The 19,996-nt window shown below is 39.0% G+C and overlaps 1 protein-coding gene across 1 annotated transcript; it reads left to right on the top strand.

Moving 5' to 3' along the window:
• The first annotated feature begins 15,586 nt into the window (after window positions 1-15,586).
• On the top strand, window positions 15,587-18,233 carry LOC139448251 (uncharacterized). The gene is made up of 3 exons (XM_071229777.1): window positions 15,587-15,898; window positions 17,393-17,438; window positions 17,923-18,233. The coding sequence occupies exons 1-3, from the start codon at window positions 15,587-15,589 to the stop codon at window positions 18,231-18,233; spliced, it is 669 nt and encodes a 222-aa protein (XP_071085878.1).
• The last annotated feature ends 1,763 nt before the right edge of the window (window positions 18,234-19,996 follow it).

Genomic DNA, 19,996 nt, shown 5'->3' on the forward strand with positions numbered 1-19,996 from the left:
CACCACCACAGCCACTACTACTACACCACTGTCACCACCACCACCACCACAGCCACTACTACTACACCACTGTCACCACGACCACCACCACCACCACCACAGGCACTACTACTACACCACTGTCACCACGACCACCACCACAGCCACTACTACTACACTACTGTCACCACGACCACCACCACCACCACAGCCACTACTACTACACCACTGTCACCACGACCACCAGCACCACGGCCACTACTACTACACCACTGTCACAACGACCACCACCACAGCCACTACTACTACACCACTGTCACCACGACCACCACCACCACCACAGCCACTACTACTACACCACTTTCACCACGACCACCACCACCACCACAGCCACTACTACTACACCACTGTCACCACGACCACCACCACCACCACAGCCACTACTACTACACCACTGTCACCACGACCACCACCACCACCACAGCCACTACTACTACACCACTGTCACCACGACCACCACCACCACCACAGCCACTACTACACCACTGTCACCACGACCACCACCACCACCACCACTACTACACCACTGTCACCACGACCATGCCACCACCACCACTACCACTACTACACCACTGTCACCACGACCATCACCACCACTACTACTACTACTACACCATTGTCACCATGACCATTACCACCACCACTACCACTACTACTACACCACTGTCACCACTACAACTGCCATAACATCACTGTCACCATGACCACCACCACCACAACTACACAAGCCTTGGTCCTTTCGTAGGACATCAGCCAGACAATGGAAATCAAAATCGTGTAAAAACATCCCACACACAATCTTTTATCAATGATGTTATTATCAGTTGATCATTCTTGATCCTTATCCTTGTTTCACCGTCCATTGTAAAATTCAGTCACCACCACCACCACTACTACTACTACTACACCACTGTCACCACGACCAACAATACCACCACAGCCACTACACCACTGTCACCACGACCATCACCACCACCACCACCTCTACTACTACACCATTGTCACTATAACCGTCATCACTACTTCTACACCACTGTCACCACTACTACTGCAACTACGCCACTGTCCCCACGACCATCACCTATGCTGCTACGACTACTCCACTGTCACTACGACAATCACCACCACCACTACTTATACACGACTGTCACCATGACCACCACCACTACTACTACTACACCACTGTTACCACGACCATCACCACAACTGTCACCACGACCATCAACATCACCACCACTACTACTACTACTACTGTAACTATTACTACTACTTCAACCAGTACCATCACTACCACTGCATCTTCTACCTCTTCTCCCCACCCGTGAAGATCCGGAGTAGAATAGGTCTTCATTCGTAAGAGGCGACGAATGGAATCGGTCATTTAGGCTCGGTTGACTTGCTAGATGCATGTCATCGTATCCCAATTGAATGGATCGATGTTCATGATGTCAAAACTTGAGACAGAGATCTTGTCTTTCAGTTACACGTGTATTATGTAACGTTTGAGAACTGCAACTGTTTTACACACCAAGATTCAACTGTAAGTAATTATGTAGATCTAGTCCGTTAGCACTAGGCACGTTGAGTTTCGTGGGTCCGAGTTCAATAGTTTAATTAGCAACTTTGTTGCAAATTATTATACGTATTGGCCGTAGTCTGCCGGTCGGCTGTTGGGGTGTCATGCATATTCATTAATTGTCGTTTTATTCCTGTTAAATATGATACATTGGTGGTTATTCATCTGTCAATATGATATATTGGATATATTTTATCAGCAGAGATTCAGACAGGCATGACGGGCGGGCATTTATACATGACCAGGGTATATGCAGATTGCCGTGTTTCGGAATGTTGGGGTATGGCAATATTCATGAATTGACATCCGTGGTATACGTGGTTATATACCTGTCCATGATACAGGGCAACAGAGAGACGGTCATATCACTTGTGAATGCATTTTGAATGGGCGATCGCTGTCAGCCTGCGTGTTAAGAAACTGGAGTTACGTCCCTTAGTGCGTTGTCTGCTCGGCTGCCTTTCCTGTGACAATGTCTTTCAGGGTGAAAATGTATTGCATTTACTTGTGAACAGATACAATTTACAATTTGATATTATGGTATGTAACGGGATGGGGTGGGGAACGTGGTTGTCAGGATGTTTTCTGTCCAGTCCCAACCGTCAGTTTCAAAAATATATCATTAAGACGGATTTTAAAGAAAACTATTACAATTAATAAATGTCAATTGAAACCTTTACTTGTTGTTATTATTTATGGCAGTTACAATGTCAATACATATATGAACTAACTGCAAGTTTAACGCTAGTTGGGTTTGACAGTTAGATCTAAATAATTAATTTCTATAAATTCTAGCTTTTGTTTATTTAATCTAATTGAAAAGAAATTTGGTCGACTGGTGATTATTGTGGGTAAATTGATATATTTAGGAACGTAGTGGGTGGGTTAGTTTAAGGGGAGTTGAACGGGTGAGTAGTACCTATCTTTGTAGTCCTTGTTGTAGCAGATTATGTCCACGCGTGTAGCGACCAGAACTGGGATACGACCAGAACTGGGATAAACACCAAAGAGAATTATAACTCTGGCATGCAACTCTGTGTTTGATTGACAAACATTTAATAAGAGCAAAATCATCTGAACTTCTTGTGTTTTGTATTTTTACTCCGTTCTGCAAATTGCGCCAATGGCAATGCTACTGACTCGATGTCCGACATTTGCAGCTAAATATAGCAGTGTATAAAAGTGGTAATGCGGAACTAAAGCGGAATACAATTTCTTCTTTTTATGCATATCGCTCATGACAAAATGCAATTCCTATAAAAATGGTCGTGTTGCTTATTATCTGTAATTACTGCCCATTGCCATGTTTAATTTCTAACCATGATATCACTCCCAAATGTATTATTTAATTGTCTATCATATCATAACCTTTGTGAGGTGGTGACATGTTTAATAACAGAGTAAATTTTCTGTTAAATAGCTATCTTGGCCACTTCTGAACACAGTGTTTCCTACAAAATAGCAAAAGCCAAATGAAAATAAAATTATTCTCTAATTTATGTATTTTAAAGTTGTTATGCCACTCATTGGTGGGGATACAAGCGTAATAATTCAAGTTCCTAGGATGTTTGTGTTATGCAATTTTGCAAGAGTTGGACATATTTCTTCTCATACACAGTAAAACAGCAGGTAAATGTCTAGGAATAAATACTCATGACATTGTACAATAGGCCATGATGTTCACAAAATATATGTGGGAGGGTATGTACACAGATATAATAATATTAATTATTTTGAATATAACTAAGTGTGTCATTAAACATCAAACAATGAATACTCAACATGTCAGAGTTGAAAGGGGTACAGTTAAATTTGTACTGTTCAAGGGATTTCTAAGCAACAACACCTCACAGCCCTCTGGCAACTGATGTGTGTATTTTTGTTTGTATTCTCAAGTCCAAAGTCATTTTTTGTAAATATTACTATCATTATCATGTTAGATTTTAGTGGTAACAATTATTCAAAATCACTCCATTTGATTATTGTGTACATGATGATAAAAGCAACTATTTTCTTATCTTAATGGAGGAGGAACATGTAACTGCTTCCAGGCATAGCAGATGCAGGATGTGAGAAAGTTTGTGCTTCATCTTATCAAAGGAACATTAAAAAATAAAAGAAACTAATTACATATAGAAATATTAGAGTAGAAATTGTTGAAAATGATTTCTCTTGTTAAAAAAAGATTTCTTTAATGTTGCTTTGATTCAACCACCACCCTATTCTTTTTCTCATTGTTTTAAAGGAAAAAATACATATGTAATACCCGGTATGACAAAATCTCCTTCCTGGTCAGTATTAAAATAACTGGGAAACTCATTGAATTATTCCTGGTAGCTTATTGACATAAAAACGTTGAAGCTTTCATAACCGTTTTGCCAGCAAAATGTCCTCATATTTCTGGGGAGACCATATGGAATCTAAATGATATTATTTAATATGATTGAAATATTTAGAAAGGTTTCAAAATTACCAACTTAAGACAGATAACATATATTTAATAAACCCATTACTAATAGAGAACTGAACTTGTTATCTCATGCTCTGTCATCATTGACATTAAAATTTGCAAGACAAAGCAACAGTAAGAGTTATCCTCCCTTTACAACTTGATCAAAATGGTCGTCTGGTCCTTGCTGTTGAAGGCCAAGTGGCTGAAGTTTCTAAGATAATATTTCTTTGAAAGACGAGAATGTGTAGGTAAGTCATTATACCTTTACTTTTTACCTTTTTTCTGTGGTTTCTATCAAGGCAGGTACAGACCTAGCACAATGTCATGAATTGTGCAGTCAGTCCCTCCATGATGATCAATTAGCCTATTACAGCTGTGAAGGGGACGAAGCTTTTTTTAAAACTATGTAGTTTCATATGCACAGCTTATTGTCAAAGTACATGTTTCTCAAAGGTTGTAAATGTGAATGACAATGTTCAGAAAACAAAACTCTCAAGATTCCTTTCATTCTTGAAAGCATAACATTTATGCCACTTCTGGTTGAGGGGATGTGAGTAATAATATAGTCAACAATCTCTTAACATTAGCAATATTGACCCATAGCATTCAGATTCTCCTCACAAGTTTGAAATGTTATTTACTATCATCAGCCAAGAAGAAATCTTACGATTTCATTAATAGTAGATTTTAAAGGTGTTATCCCATTTCTGGTCAAGGTTATATGAATAATAATATACCGGTAGTAAAAAAAATCTTTTAAAATTAGAAATCTTGACTCAAAGTGTTGAGGCCTTGCTCACATGTTTGAAATGTTATTTACTATCATCAGCCAAGAAGAAATCTTAAGATTTCATTAATTGTAGATTTCAAAGGTGTTATCCCATTTCTGGTCGGGGTGATAGGAATGATAATATAGTAAAAAAAATCTTTTTAAGATTAGAAATCTTGACTCATAGTGTTCAGGCTTTGCTCACAGGCTAGAAATGTTATTTACTATCATCAGCCAAGAAGAAATATTAAGATTCCATTATTTGTCGACTTTATAGACTTTATCCCATTTCTGGCTGAGGGGAGATGAGTAATGATATTGTAAAAAAATCTCTTAAACTTAGAAATATTAACCCATAGCATTCAGAATCTGCTCACAAGCTAGAAATGTGATTTACTATCCGCAGCCAAAAGAAAATCTTCAGATTCCGTTAACTGTAGATTTTATAGGTGTTATCCCATTTCTGGTCGAGGGGATATGAGTAATAAAATAGCAAAAAATCTCTTAAAATTAGAAATATTGACCCATAACACTCAGGTTCTGCTCACAAGTTTGAAATGTGATTTACTATCATCAGCCAAGAAGAAATCTTAACATTCCATTAAGTGTAGATTGTATGATGATATTGTGTATAAAATGTCATAGGTTGATTATGACCTGTGAACATCTGTATAGATTGATGTATTACCACCTTCCATGGATATGTGTATTTGTCTATTTCTAGACTTGCTAAAGCCAAACTGGGGAAAGTGGAAATTGATAGTTTATACTGAAGGGTTCATTGGTCTGTTGAGGGCTCAAACAACAGAATACAGGCGAGCTTCTGCTAGCACTGACCTGACACACTATCACGATAGACAAGCATTTCGTAGCATTTTCTTGGGATTCGTTCCCGCGACATCTCTGTTATTTTAAGCCAGTATCTGAGTAAACGTAAATATGAACAAATATATAACGGGTATCTACCACATTCGCCATAGACCATATGAGTTGGAGCTGATTCAGAAACATTTAGAATGACAAATTAAACCATTTGAACATTTACAGGAGTCTTTTATCTGTTGCAAACAGAAATTGTTTCAGATTTGGTAAAAAACATAACTTTGCATTAAATCTTATTTAATGTCACAGGAACTTTTGTTGTTCAGTATATATTATTACTTATATGGCCTCGACCAGAAAAAGGGAGAACACCTGTAAAATCTACAGTTAATGGAATCTTTAGATTTTCTTTCAGCTGATGATAGTAAATAACATTTCAAACTTGTGGACAGAATCTGAATGTTATCGGTCAATATTTCTAATTTTATGAGATTTTATACTGTATTATCATATAATGGGTAGGTTTCTCAGCAGAATAAAGCCAGTGGATAAAAACGATATCCGTTGGGGTCATATGCGGATAGAGATGCAACTATCAAAGGTCAAGTTGGGACTACTTTCACTGTTTATAAACAAACATGGCATCAAGTCAGAATTAACCATCGGGAATCTGGAGAAATATCAATTACTATGTATTTAACAAGCCAAGGCTCGCTAAATACAATGTTTATTCCTAATACAGGATATTTACCATCCCAAAACACACTCGCGTGATAACCTCTATTTATCACTTATATCACCTCAACCAAAAGGGGGGGGGGGGGCGGCCGGGTAGCCTAGTGGTTAAAACATTGGCACTTGACGCCGAAGACCCGGGTTGATTCCCAATATGGGTACAATGAGTGAAGCCCATTTCTGGTGTCCCCCAGTGATATTGCTGGAATATTGCTAAAAGCAGCATAGTACCATAGTAACTTACTCGCTCAACCATAAATGGAATAACACCTTTAAAATCTACAGTTGGAATCTTAAGATTTGTTCTCGGCTGATGATAATAAATAACATTTCGCACTTGTGAGTAGAATGTGAATGCAATGGGTTAATACTGTTAATTTGACAAGATTTTTGACTATATTAAGACTCATATTGCCTCGACCATAAATGGAATAATGCCATTAAAATCTACAATTAATGGAATCTTAAGATTTCTTCACGACTACTGATAGTAAATTTTTGTGAGCAGAATCTGAATGCCATGGGTCAATAATTTTAAGAGATTTTTGACTATTTTATGACTCATATCAACTTGACCAGAAGTGGGATAATGCCTTTAAAATCTACAATTAATGGAATCTAAAGATTTCTTGTCGGTTGATGATAATAAATAACATTTCACACTTGTGGACTGAATCTTAATGTAATAGGACAATATTTCTAATTTTAAGAGATTTTTTACTATATTATGACTCATATCACCCTGACCAGAAGTGGGATAATGCCTTTAAAATCTACATTTAATGAAATCTTAAGATTTCTTGTCGGTTGATGATAGTAAATAATATTTCACACTTGTGAGCAGAATCTTTATGTAATAGGTCAATAATACTAATTGTAAGAGATTTTTGACTATTTTATGACTCATATCACCTTGACCAGAAGTGAGATAATGCCTTTAAAATCTACAATTAATGGAATCTAAAGATAAGATTTCGCACTTATGAGCAGAATCTTAATGTAATGGGTCAATACTGCTATTTATAAGAGACCTTTTACTAAGGTAATTAAGCTGTGTAATTAAGCTGTGCAGAAGCGGCATAACACCTTTAAAATTTATTAGCTGTTGAATATTTATAATTAATTTTAGCAAATATTGAGGGAGGTCATGATTGGTACTTTTATAGAGAATATTATACCAGTAAGTGTGTTACACAAGGAGTGTCAGAATTCAGAAATTCTTGTATTTACCCAGTGAGGGTGAAGGTAATACATGGATTCTTACATGAGTTTTGTAAAACAGAATATGTACTGTGTTTATCCACATTTATCCACGTAATGCCAATCGCCAAGCACGAGTACTATCTTATTCCCCGTGTTTTTTATTTTCCGCTGTCAGGGGTGCGATTGGTTAGCCTATTGGTCAAAGCGTTCGCTCGTCGAAGGCCCGGGTTCGATTCCCATCATGTGTTCAATGAGTAAACCCTATTTCTGGTGTCCCGTGCCATGATACTCCAGGAATGCTGCTAAAAGCAGTGTAAATACATATTCACCCACTTACTCACTCCTTCTGCAGACGTCTATCCACTAGACCACGCAGGCAGTTGATTTCATGTAGAAGGGGTCCCCAGCAACACATGCTTAATTTTAATTGTCTTACTAGGTGACTTCATGGATCGGAGGTTCAACGTCCTCCGACGTGCTGGATGTTTGCTTATAATATCAATCACTATTTTGCTCTCTGCCAATGTGGACCAACATTTTACTGCAAGAACCAGTAACAGCAAAGCTGACCATGCAGGTAATAATCCCTTGATCGGATGGGGAGTCCGGCTTAGAATCGTATAATGAGAGGCGACTAACGAGCCTCGGGTAGTCAGGTTCGTTATTTGGTTGATTGCGAGACATCGTACATGTCGGCGTGGGACGTTGTTCATACTTAAACCAATCGTTTATTTACATGTATTTATATCGGGGTACATGACACACAATTAACGAAGTCATTATACAAGCATGCCCACCCGGTCCATCGATTGTGGTGCCCGTGAAGACCCGGGGTAGAATAGGTCTTTTCAGCAATCCATGCTTGCCCTAAAAGACGACTATGCTTCTCGTAAAAGGCAACTAACGGGATCGGGTGGTCTGGCTCACTGACTTGGTTGATGCATGTCATCGTATCCCAAATGCATGGATCGATGCTCATGATGTCTATCACTGGATTGTCCGTGTTGTCTGGTCCAGACTCGATTATTTACAGACCGCCGTCATATAGCTGGAATATTGCTGAGTGCGGCGTTAAACAACCAACCAACCATCGATTGTCGCCTAACATGACAAGCGAAGCGGTGGGTATATTTTAAGCAATGCCCAACATAGACGTACACAATGCACTGTCCATGGATCATCGTGATTTTAGGATAGATATATAAATATATTATTTCGACTTGCTTCAATATATCTTTCTTTTATTTCAAATTGAAGCTGCCTGGTTCCTAAAACACTATGGAGTAACTATATACTCCTTTCTGTTAGGTCTGGTTTACCGGTGCATGCATGCAGGCATGATGAGTCATATCCGTCTTACCGCTTATATCTGTTAGTTATACATTTATATTTATACATTTATTATAAATTTGCACACCAAACTTCTGAGATTGCATTTCCTGCATCATGTATAGGTGATAGGGTTAAGTTAAGGAGGTATTTGAGGTTACCACTAACTTGTATATGTGGGTAGAATGCCATTCTGAAACAATCGTCAATATCCAGCTTGGATACTCCTTAGCATGTTTCAAAGCTTACATTGGTCTGCATCTACAGCATTCTGAAGTATGTAAAATATAATACATCCGATACAAACCCTCTATCGTTATCTATCGTTCTGAGTGATGTATAGTTTATATCCGATATACATACTCCCCCGCGTCTTTCATTTATAATGATGTATATAACATGTCTGATATACAACACCCCGCGTTTCATTCTGAGTAATGTATATTTTATGTCCGATGTACCTGTGTACTTCCCCGTAACTTTGTATAGAAGAATTATAAAACACTTTCATCTTGTGTAATTTTCGCCTCAATCTTCTGGCAAACCATATACAATTAACCCATCGAACTAATTAAAAGAAGTGGAAAGAGCTTGTCTAAATACAGAGGCAAGTGAAATAATTGTTTTGAAATTATATAAATATGATTTCTCACATCTACTCATGTGTGAATTACAAGGATTCCCTTCAGCACAGTTACATTAAATAAATTTATGAGGATACATGTTGTGCATTTCTATTCAGATCGTGGGATTGGAGGAGACCGTACGTTAAATTGGGCCACAAACAACAGAATACGGAAAATTGTTTACAGTTACAAACAAAACAAAATCTAAATGGAATGCATAATGTGTCGGGGCTCTTTTATTTAATGGCCACAATCCGAAATATTTCAGAAACCCCTCGAGTTACCGCTTTTACTTTTGTAATATGGCCGATACCATTACATTCTATACACTATTGTGACCACAGTGTGATGTAGAAACACATCCTTGATTTCAATTATTGATCTAATTATAACATAATTTGTTAAAAGAAATATCGCACAGACACTGTGACATTTGTGCATAAATTTGAATTGCCGCACAGAAAGGCGTGTGAATATTTGTCAAGTACAAAATAACAAAAAAAATAATAATAACTAAAGATGTTTCCAATTTATTGTGAAGAATTTAATGTGCGTTATTTATTTGGAATGGGACATGGAAATATACAAAAGATCATATTCAGTATGGTCCCCCCAAAAATATAAACTAAATCATATTCCGCATATATATCGCCATGTGTTTTAGAGCTAACCGAAAGCATTACCGCAGTAAATGGGGTTTTGCAAAATTGTGGACTGTTTATCCCAGTTCTGGTCGTATCCCAGTTCTGGCCGCTACACACGTGGGGGTGTGGCTGGGAAGGCGTGACGATGTCACGCTCCTTGCATGCTCTGCTATGGGAAGCAATGATTGGGAGAGAAAGGAACATAAGGAGCTTGTTCATTGGTTGTATCCGTTCTCCTGGTCACATAAGCCTATCCGTGGTAGAGAACCGCTAGTCGTCGTTCACCAAAATCTGGTGAGGTACAGTCGACTCATGCGCCCGGAATCAGGACCATTTATAATGTATTACACTGTTTTAAATAGGTTCGTTTGGAGACGTTTTACATTCGGGAGTTAAGTAAGAGGAGTAGCTAAAAGAACAAGTTCAAGAAAGAGGGTTGAATTGTGTAACGTAGGTAGGGAAGGGGGAAAATATGTAGGTAATATTTAAGTGGAGGAAGATTTTGCCCCCTGTTGTTGTTGTTTTATTAAACTTTAAATCAAACTTCACTCCTTGTGCTATAATTTATCTATAATTAAAATTGGTAACTCGGTCAGGAGCCTCTTAGATCATTAAGACAAAAGAATACTGCCCAGCAAGAAGAGAACACAATGCAAAGCACCGCAGTAAAACATCAGACCTTTTGTCAACTATCTGTATAGGTCTACTGTCACTGGGCGCCTTTTACGGCTTGGTGCCGAGACCAGTATCGGGTTGTATTTTTCAATTTCTAGTTATAGTCTGTTTCTGAAAACTAAATTAAAATTCAAGTGAAAATATGACTGAAGGTTTAGGCTTAAATTGGTCAGTTTTGTTCCAGACTGACGATGAACATTTTCTTGGTAGTGCCAGTGGTAATCGGCAGTAACCACTTATCGATTTGACAAGTGAGTTACCACCACCTCGGCAAAATATGTATACAAAATCTACAAAACATACACACTTCTGCCTTTTGCAGGAGATGCTGTTGGTTTAAGGAGTAGACAGGCTGGCGAGGATACATATTTGGGGAAAGCCCAAAACAGTCTATGTCTGATTTAGTGGGAGAATTTCAGGATGTTTTCATCAGTTAAGATGGTTTGTTAGGGCAGATGGATAAGATTATTCATACCATCAATACTGGTGGGGCAGCCCCTATAAAGCTTAGTAGTAGTCCTTGGTCTGCTCCTGTTTGTCTAGTTACCAAGAAAGATGGATCCAGCAGATTCTGTATTGATTTTAGGAAATTGAATGACGTCACATTACGGGACGCCTATCCTCTGCCCCGAATAGATGAAACACTTGAAACGTTAGGTGGTTGTAATTGGTTTAGTACCCGAAGTCAAAATGTATCAGAAAGATAAGCTTAAAACTGCTTTGGCTACTCATGTAGGACTCCATCAGTTCAATGTCATGCTGTTTGGGCTCACTAACGCTCCAGCTACTTTCAAGAGATTATTGGACAGAGTATGGGAAAATTAAAGTGGAAAAAGTGTCTATGTTACCTGGACAATGTGATCATTTTGGGGTCAGATTTTCAGTCTGCTTATAACCTATAAGTTGTACGCTCTTTCAACCTGATGTTGCTTTTCTAGGACACATAGTCTCAGCAAATGGCCTTAGATGTGGTCCAGAAATGGTAGAAGCTTCCAAGGGCTGGCCTAGACCGGAAATCTGATCAAATGTATCACAGTTTCTTAGGTCTTATACATACAATATACATAGATTTTACACACATGTATGCAATAATAAATAATCATGTCTTGAACAGCTATAAAAACTTCAAAATTGCATCATCTGGTCTTCATCGACCCCTAGGTTTAGAACGTCAGCCATACTTCCAACTTCAAATAAGGGGTAAGTTACGTCTGCATGAGATATGTTGTAACTTCAACAGTGCTTATCACTTTTCTGTATTCTAGATACACCCTAGGAATCACCATCAATCATCAGCTTTCTTAGTCAGAACTAGAGTGAATCCCATACCAATCAACAACATCCACTAAATAGTTTAAAAAGCTTACATTAAGCCTTACTTTTAAATCCTTACCACTTAAAAGATATGTTGCATTAAATTGTTGCATTAAATTGTTGCATTAAATTGTTGCATTAAACTTTCGTAACAGAACATTCCGCAGATAGCATTTTGATCTGTTGCCTCTACAATGCAACCAGAATATTCATATCTTCATGAAACTAAAATATAAAAGAGATCAGATAATATCATGTATAGGGAAACAAGTGAAATATAATTGTTTTTAGATTCATTGGGAATAACAGTACACTAACAGTATATGAGAATGTTGAAATTATTGTGTCAAATGTTCTTAAATTGAAACACAACACTAGTCTCTGAGAAAATGACATCACAAGTGAGTATGTTGTGTGTCCGCCATGTGCATAGATAACTGCCTTGCAACTTCGTTATATGGCATGGATGAGGCGGTTGATAAAGGCACTTGAGCCAACACTCTGAGGAACGCCTGGCGCAGTTCAGCTGCAGTTGTCAGTCTTGGTCGGACTTCATTCAGCCGTCTTTGAATCTCGCCCCACAGGACCTTTAGTCTTCCACAAGATGGTCTGTCATCTGTAGTTTTGGTGGTCTGGTACCGTTGCTTGAGCCTGTATATGATCCTTACGTGGACTTGAAATGCATTGGCTACTTGCCGGGTGGTTTGTCCAGCTTGCAATCGTTCAAGGGCTTGGTGTTGCTGATTTCTTGTCAATCTTGGCATGTGGTGGCAACTCAATCACGAATGAATGTTATCCGATCAGGGTGGATTTTTATAGGGCAAGAAATGGGGGAACATCTGTGAATTTCAATTTGCACAGAACGCACGTGAATCGGGTTACCATGGCCGTTGCCGTGATGCATTTGGGCGATTGGTTTTATTGTCATCTGCTTTGTTTTTTATCATCAAATTTCATTTTTACGGACACGGGAATGTTAGATTTTCGAAACTTTGACAAAAATGATCTAGAAATATAAATGACAACTTTTCATGCAGTGTAACTTGGAGTAACCTTCTTTTGCGGTTCAGTATAGGCGGTTCGGAAGGTAAGTGATGTGTCATTCGGGCAGTGACAACAGTCAATATAGTTCCAACTGAAACCTGTTTCTTTTACAGCGGAATAACTACATATAGGCAGAACAACACTGCTTCACAAATTGTTTCTACTTGCCTTTCACAGTCGTTTCTCCAAATGACCTATGGTTAATTCTGACTCGATCGCTGAATGATAAGGGCGACGCCATGCTTGTTTGTAAACGCAAAAGTAGGTCCAAACATGACCTTTGATATTTGCATCTCTTTCCGCATATGACCAAAACGGATATAGTTTTCATCCGTTGGCTTTATCCTGCCGAGAAACCTAACCATAACTAGTATTTATATACACCATCAAGCAACTACCCATGCAGTTATCATGACCTTTAGAATTGTAATTTATCTGTGAAATCATGAAATCAATATTTGACATTTATCAGATCCGTGAACATATGGGTTACAAAAGGTCTTCAGCAACCAATGCTGATATAAATCCACAATGCTGGTCGTAAGAGGCAACTAACGGGATCGGGTGGTTAGGCTTGCTGACTTGGTTGATGCATGTCATCACATCTCAGTTCAGTGGATCAATGCTCATGATGCCAATCACTGGATGTGGGGTCCAGGCTCGATTATTTACAGACCACCGTCATATAACTCGAATATATATTACCGACTGCGGCGGTAAACAACAAATAAACAAACAAACAAACCAAGCATATGAGTCTTTCCAGACCAGCAAAATTGAAAAACAATGGCCAAAAAGTCTATCTTAAGCTTTAGATAAATGGATGCTTTGCTATCGTTCAATAATGGCCAACTAGCCACTTTCCTGCAACTGATGTATGCATGTGAGGTAGAAATAACAGTGACCAGTGGAAGTGCCTTAAGTGTTTCATATTTAGACCCGTGAGTGACAGAAACATGCCCACAGAAGAAGGCATTATTTAAATTTTCGCTTTTGCTCGAGTAATATTCCATCGACTCCAGACTCCGTTGTCTACATTTCAAAATGTTTGCAGTACAAACATGAAACATGCAGAGTGTCATACGACGATTGCTCAAATTGTTTCATCGGGGTTACAGCACTGAAGGCCTCAGTGACATGTTTTATGATAGGCATGTGGCACAGCAAAATGTCTGATTCCCAGCTTTGACTTGTACTATATGTTACCTTGTTGTTTTAGTAGCATGTTTTCGTGATAGGCATGTGGGGAACATTTTGCAACGTAACGTATCAGACACAACAAAATGTCTGATTCCTTATTTTGACCTGTACTTTATGTCACCATACTATTTTAGGTGGAAAATTGACTTGCCTTTGCATGTGTTTGTAATGAATGCCACTGACGAGGCAGGATATACTGACGTTTTCGGGAACACCTGGTGTAATCACCACTTGATAGTGATTAATAAACACATGCTTTTGATATAGTCAGAATCATACAATGGATTTTACTTTTAGCCTATATTCCCTTTATGATTATTGAAAAAGTTTCGAAGCTTATGTGTATGTGATAGCCATATGCATGTTGAGCACCAAATGTTAATGAGTCAATGAGCTTTTCTTTTACAAGCCCGCTCATTCAAAATAGTTGCTTTCATAACTTCGACAGCTTATTCAGCAGTTCGTCAGGTAGGTCGTATGCTGGATAAAGACTTTATACTTGATGGTCTGACATGAAACATTAATTAAATCTGGTGTGCTAGTTCTTGATACATCAATATTGATGTTAACATTAACAAAGCAATGTACCACAATCAGTTTCTGTTCTCCTGGGGTTTAAATGAAGCTATCAACCGTGACATCGAGCCTGAACACCAGTTCCATTGTGGCGTGTTGAACAACTATCACAGGTTGTTCGCGTTCAATTCCGTCCCGGCATCCAAACAGGGGAACAAAGGGTGGTTGTAAGTGGTGGCAACAAATGGCACACAAACCTTGGGCTGTACGTTCATGTTATAGTGATGAGCTTGTTTGTTTTACCAGTGTTCATTCAGATGTTTTTATTGATTCATCTAACAATAATACAATTTGCAGAGGGTAAACAGACACATTACCCTACTCTCTGGACGACTTGACTCGTTCGTGTTGTAGAGTCATTCTTTGCAATTCATTGTAGGTATTAACATATTGCCATGACGCCAAAGAGATACACAATTATATACAAAACCATTCGGGCTGTACTCATATGGTGTTAATACCATAATTGTGGCACGATTAGATGGACAACTGAAATATGTATCGATTGTTTTGGTATTCAATGTTTTTTAAACACTGATTGGACAGGTTAATTCATTGCGAACCACGGTGTTTACAAACAGAATGTTATTTACAATTGTGTGCGTGTTATGCTCTTGCTTGTGCCTGTCAAGACAAAACGTTTGCACAGATGTGAACAGATTCCCCAAACTGAACAACAATTACACGGTGGTCGGTCTGCCTGTAGAGACTATTACTGTGGGAGGCATGTTGGGCTGTGTGCGAGAATGTCAAATGATGGCCTCATGCAAAGCCTTCACTTACAAGAACACAAGGAATTGCAGTATGTACGCCCAGTTTGAGTTTTCTTCACCAAACAAAGTTGACGTCATTGATGTTGTAACCTCAATTATCAGCGACTGGAACACTGTGCAGGTATGTCATGTTAAGATAACTTGTTTGTCAATTCAATAAGATGTTGTCCGGAACCTCAAATTGTCCTGTTTTCTTAACTATTCCTTAAACAAAGGTAATGATTTGAGTGACAGGAAGTGGCCAATTGTGTGTTTCTCATTAGAATTGTGAATTTGTTAATATTGATGCTTCAATCTCTGATGCGTACTCATGTCATAATACTTGAAGTTGTTCAGTTGATAAAGTCCTCCTCTCGATATAATCGTTATTTGAGATACCTTTCGCTGGTGTATTCATTTGGTCGACATCGTTTTTGCTGCGACTCAAGATATCATGCTGATGTCACAGTTTCTCTGCCAAAGTATGTTTCCTGTCGATGTTATCCTGCTAACGGCATACTTCTTTGCCAGAATTGCCTTTCTGTGAATACATCTATTTACCAAAGCAATCTTTCTTCTGGAATGTTTTGGCCACAATTGTACTTAACAAGCAGATTTGTGTTAAGATTGTCGGAATCATACCATGGACAGTTTGACAGCCCCACACGATGCAGGTGGGCATGATTGGTGAAACCTCAGTACTGACGTAGTGCTTATAAAGCCAAAACAAAAGCGTCTGAAAGACCATAATCATAAGATTTTGGTGTAGCGGCATTTTCGACAGCAGAGCCACGAACAATACTGGTTCTGCCCCGCTGCCATTAGAGTCCTGTCAGCCTGGTGCACGGGTGCCCCAATCATCTCAGACACGCCAGAAACCTATGATAGTGGGTTCGAGTTCCGGTTCGCCCCTATAATGTTTCAATGTTTGTCAGAACCATACCCATGCTCGTGGGTTTCACCGAAGTTGTAAACGTCTGAGACCTGCATCACTTCGGGCTTTCCACCAACATTAAGCTGACACACTGTGATATAACTGGAATACTGTTAAAAGCGGCGTTAAACCCAACTCATTCACTCATTTCCTCGCTCACTCATGACGTCAAATGGCTGTTCCATAGAACAACTTGACCACATGCATTTAGAAAATGATACTTTATTTATACAATCCTTTTATTGAGTGCATACAGTGCATCTAAATCATGTAGCACTGACATTGGATTCTGCGACCTTCAACTCAACGTCCTCTGACATGACTCCAGAACGTGAAACTACCACTATCATTCACATGTCACCTTTTGATGTCTCGTTTTCTCCAGCTGTTTAAAGTTGCCTTTATTGTATATATGACCCCAAAACTGAAAAAAATATATATTCCAAATCATGTGAACAAACAATGATAATTGACATACAAACACGCAGACCACAAATTTTAGCCTCTGTCCAGAATGTGTCTACAGAACCCACAAGTCCCAGCGCAACGGTCCGTGACAGAAACTTTAATAAGGGAGACTGGAGAAAAGAATAATTAAACACCCTGCTTACGTTATCATGTACAAAACCGTGACAGAGATTGCCTTTTGTTTTCGTTATTATGCATATTCAAAATGCTCACTTTATATTTATCTTCTTGCAGAACTACACAAAAGATCGAGTGACGGTTACTCCAGTATTGACGCCAGGTATGTTTCCAAATGTGGGTGACTGAGTGAATTTTGGTTTTAACGCTGCTTCAAACAGTATTTCAGTTATATCACTGCTTGTCAGTTTGACGTCAGAGTAAAGGGACAGGCATGATGCCGACAAAACTCGGACCATATTAAGGGTTAATAACGGCGTCTAAGAGATCACGGCCATATATGCCTCCTTTTTCCAAGAGAACTATTACCACTCTGCATAGAATTCCACAGCAGACTGACTTTGTGTCCATGTTTTTGTACAGAAAGACTGCCATGATCAGACTGACATATCATCGGAATTTAATTTCAAGTTGATTTCGGAAAACAAATAAATATACCTTATCGTTCTTTGGATGAATAAGGTAAATTCCGACATGGCTTTCGGCTAAATATTAATTGTTAATTCGATTGATTTAATACCGTGAAAATACATACCTCTGTGTACATGCCTTGACTTTTGTTTTGTATATGTCATGCTTTTGCTCAGGGGAAGAGTGTTACATACCGGGCACAGAACAGCTGCTTCAAAACGGGACTGTTGTCAAGACAAGAGCCTTCTACAATGGCACGTCAAATGTCACCCTTTCAGGCAGAGAATGTCAGATGTGGGCTGCACACACTCCCCACAAACATTACGATCGTGGCGTCTCCCCTGGCCATTTCGGGACTGGAGAAACTATGGATGAAGTAGCAAACTACTGCCGTGTTGTACTTCCTGACCCAGTGGACACACCGTGGTGCTACACAACAAATCCCAGCAAGCGATGGGAGCGATGCAACATAACTGAATGCACCTAGCAGTCGTTGGATCAATGCAACATAACTGAATGCACCTAGCAGTCGTGGGATCAATGCAACAAAACTGAATGCACCTAGCACTCTCGGGACCAATGCAACATAACTGAATGCACCTAGCAGTCGTGGGACCAATGTAACATAACTGAATGCACCTAGCAGTCGTGGGACCAATGTAACATAACTGAATGCACCTAGCAGTCTCGGGACCAATGCAACATAACTGAATGCACCTTGCAGTCGTGGGACCAACGCAACATAACTGAATGCAGTTACGAACACCATACACGTAGGTTGTTAACCTTGAATACATACCGGGATATTGCCCAATTGGGCTTTTCCCTGAGTGACTTTGTTGTATCTAATGTGTGACTTTATTTTCGCCTTTAGAAATCATACCTGTAAACTTGTAAAAGCTTTAATTTTACACGTCCAACTGTATGTCTTGCGCATCTTCTACTTATGACCGCAAAGACCTTTTCCGCTGTAAGACCTTTTCCATATTTACAGTGTCCAAGCGAAAGCTTTAAATGTAGAACTTGAGTCTTCTTTACATGACATTTAACACTACAATGTAACTTCGTTATAGGCAAATGACATATCATGAAATCATTATCATTTGGGGATAGAAATTCGTTACATAATACACTGGACGCTTGGACAACGAGGTCCTGTGTTATCGCCCGTTGGGTCTGATCTGATTGCATCAGTATAGGGTCTCACATCCACATGTCCCTGAATGTCATCTCTGTAGCGCACACATATCATCACGCCCTGTTGTAGGACATGGAGGTCTGTTCTTCCAACTCTACTGATCCAACCTGATCTTCAGCACAATCCAAAACAATACCTGTGTTGACGGGTCAGTGGGATGCGAATGCATGCTCCCCCGTACCCTTAGACCAGCCTCGTGAAGTAGACTACACACTGTCTACGTTGACAACACTGTCATTCCTCAGGTCATTTGTGTGTGTGCTGGCAGTCACGAAGTAATGACGTCTGGCTGCAATCAATCAATCTCTATTCATGGTGCTGATGAGGCCAACGGCTATAGTACACTGTCTGGGGCGTGTTATAAATTCATACATTTTCTTAGTTTCATACCATGATCAATGAATATGGAATAATTTCTCATTGTTCCTGTACATTCACATGTAAATCATTTAGAAAATCTGTTACAATTTGGGTTGTGGTAGAAATAGTTCTTAAGTTATTTTGCTCGTAGATCATTATACACTGGACATACACATAAAAAAATATTGTTCTGAAGACATGTCTGTTCATTAAAAATGTGCTCCAAAACGCACCCGGAGCCTATAGATCGCGCTTCACGTGCACTCGTGTTAGTTTTAAATAAAGAATATGTTCTTCAAAACACACCCGATGCATAACGATCGCATCGCCTGAACACACCAACGTATGGCTGTGACTGCACGTGAAATGTGAGGATGTAAGCAAATATAAGGCGGTAGCGCGCATCAGTTAGTTAGTTGGTTAGAGTTCGCTAGAGAGCTGGTTAGAGTTCGCTAGATGGTTAGTTAGATGGTTAGATGGTTAGACAGTTGGCCAGAGTTCGTTAGAGAGTTCGTTGGTTAGACATGGCGTTAGACAGTGTTAAGACTCCCTTAGGAGTAACTGTTAGAATTAGCATTTAGTTTCTTTCATTTGAGGTTGATTCATCTTTCCTTCATATAATAACAGGTAATCACGTTTAGTTCCTCATAGATCTTCATAGTTTTATAACAGGTAATCACGTTTAGTTCCTT

This window comes from Haliotis cracherodii, unplaced genomic scaffold, assembly GCF_022045235.1.
Source record: "Haliotis cracherodii isolate W230 unplaced genomic scaffold, xgHalCrac1.p SCAF_7, whole genome shotgun sequence".
NCBI lineage: Eukaryota > Metazoa > Mollusca > Gastropoda > Lepetellida > Haliotidae > Haliotis > Haliotis cracherodii.

What these genes read in the sequence shown, in the direction of transcription:
- LOC139448251 (XM_071229777.1), top strand. Translation starts at nt 15,587, where the DNA reads ATGTTATTTACAATTGTGTGCGTGTTATGCTCTTGCTTGTGCCTGTCA. An exon ending in GCGACTGGAACACTGTGCAG is followed by an intron (nt 15,899 to 17,392) that starts GTATGTCATGTT and finishes ATCTTCTTGCAG; the next exon opens with AACTACACAAAAGATCGAGT. An exon ending in TACTCCAGTATTGACGCCAG is followed by an intron (nt 17,439 to 17,922) that starts GTATGTTTCCAA and finishes GCTTTTGCTCAG; the next exon opens with GGGAAGAGTGTTACATACCG.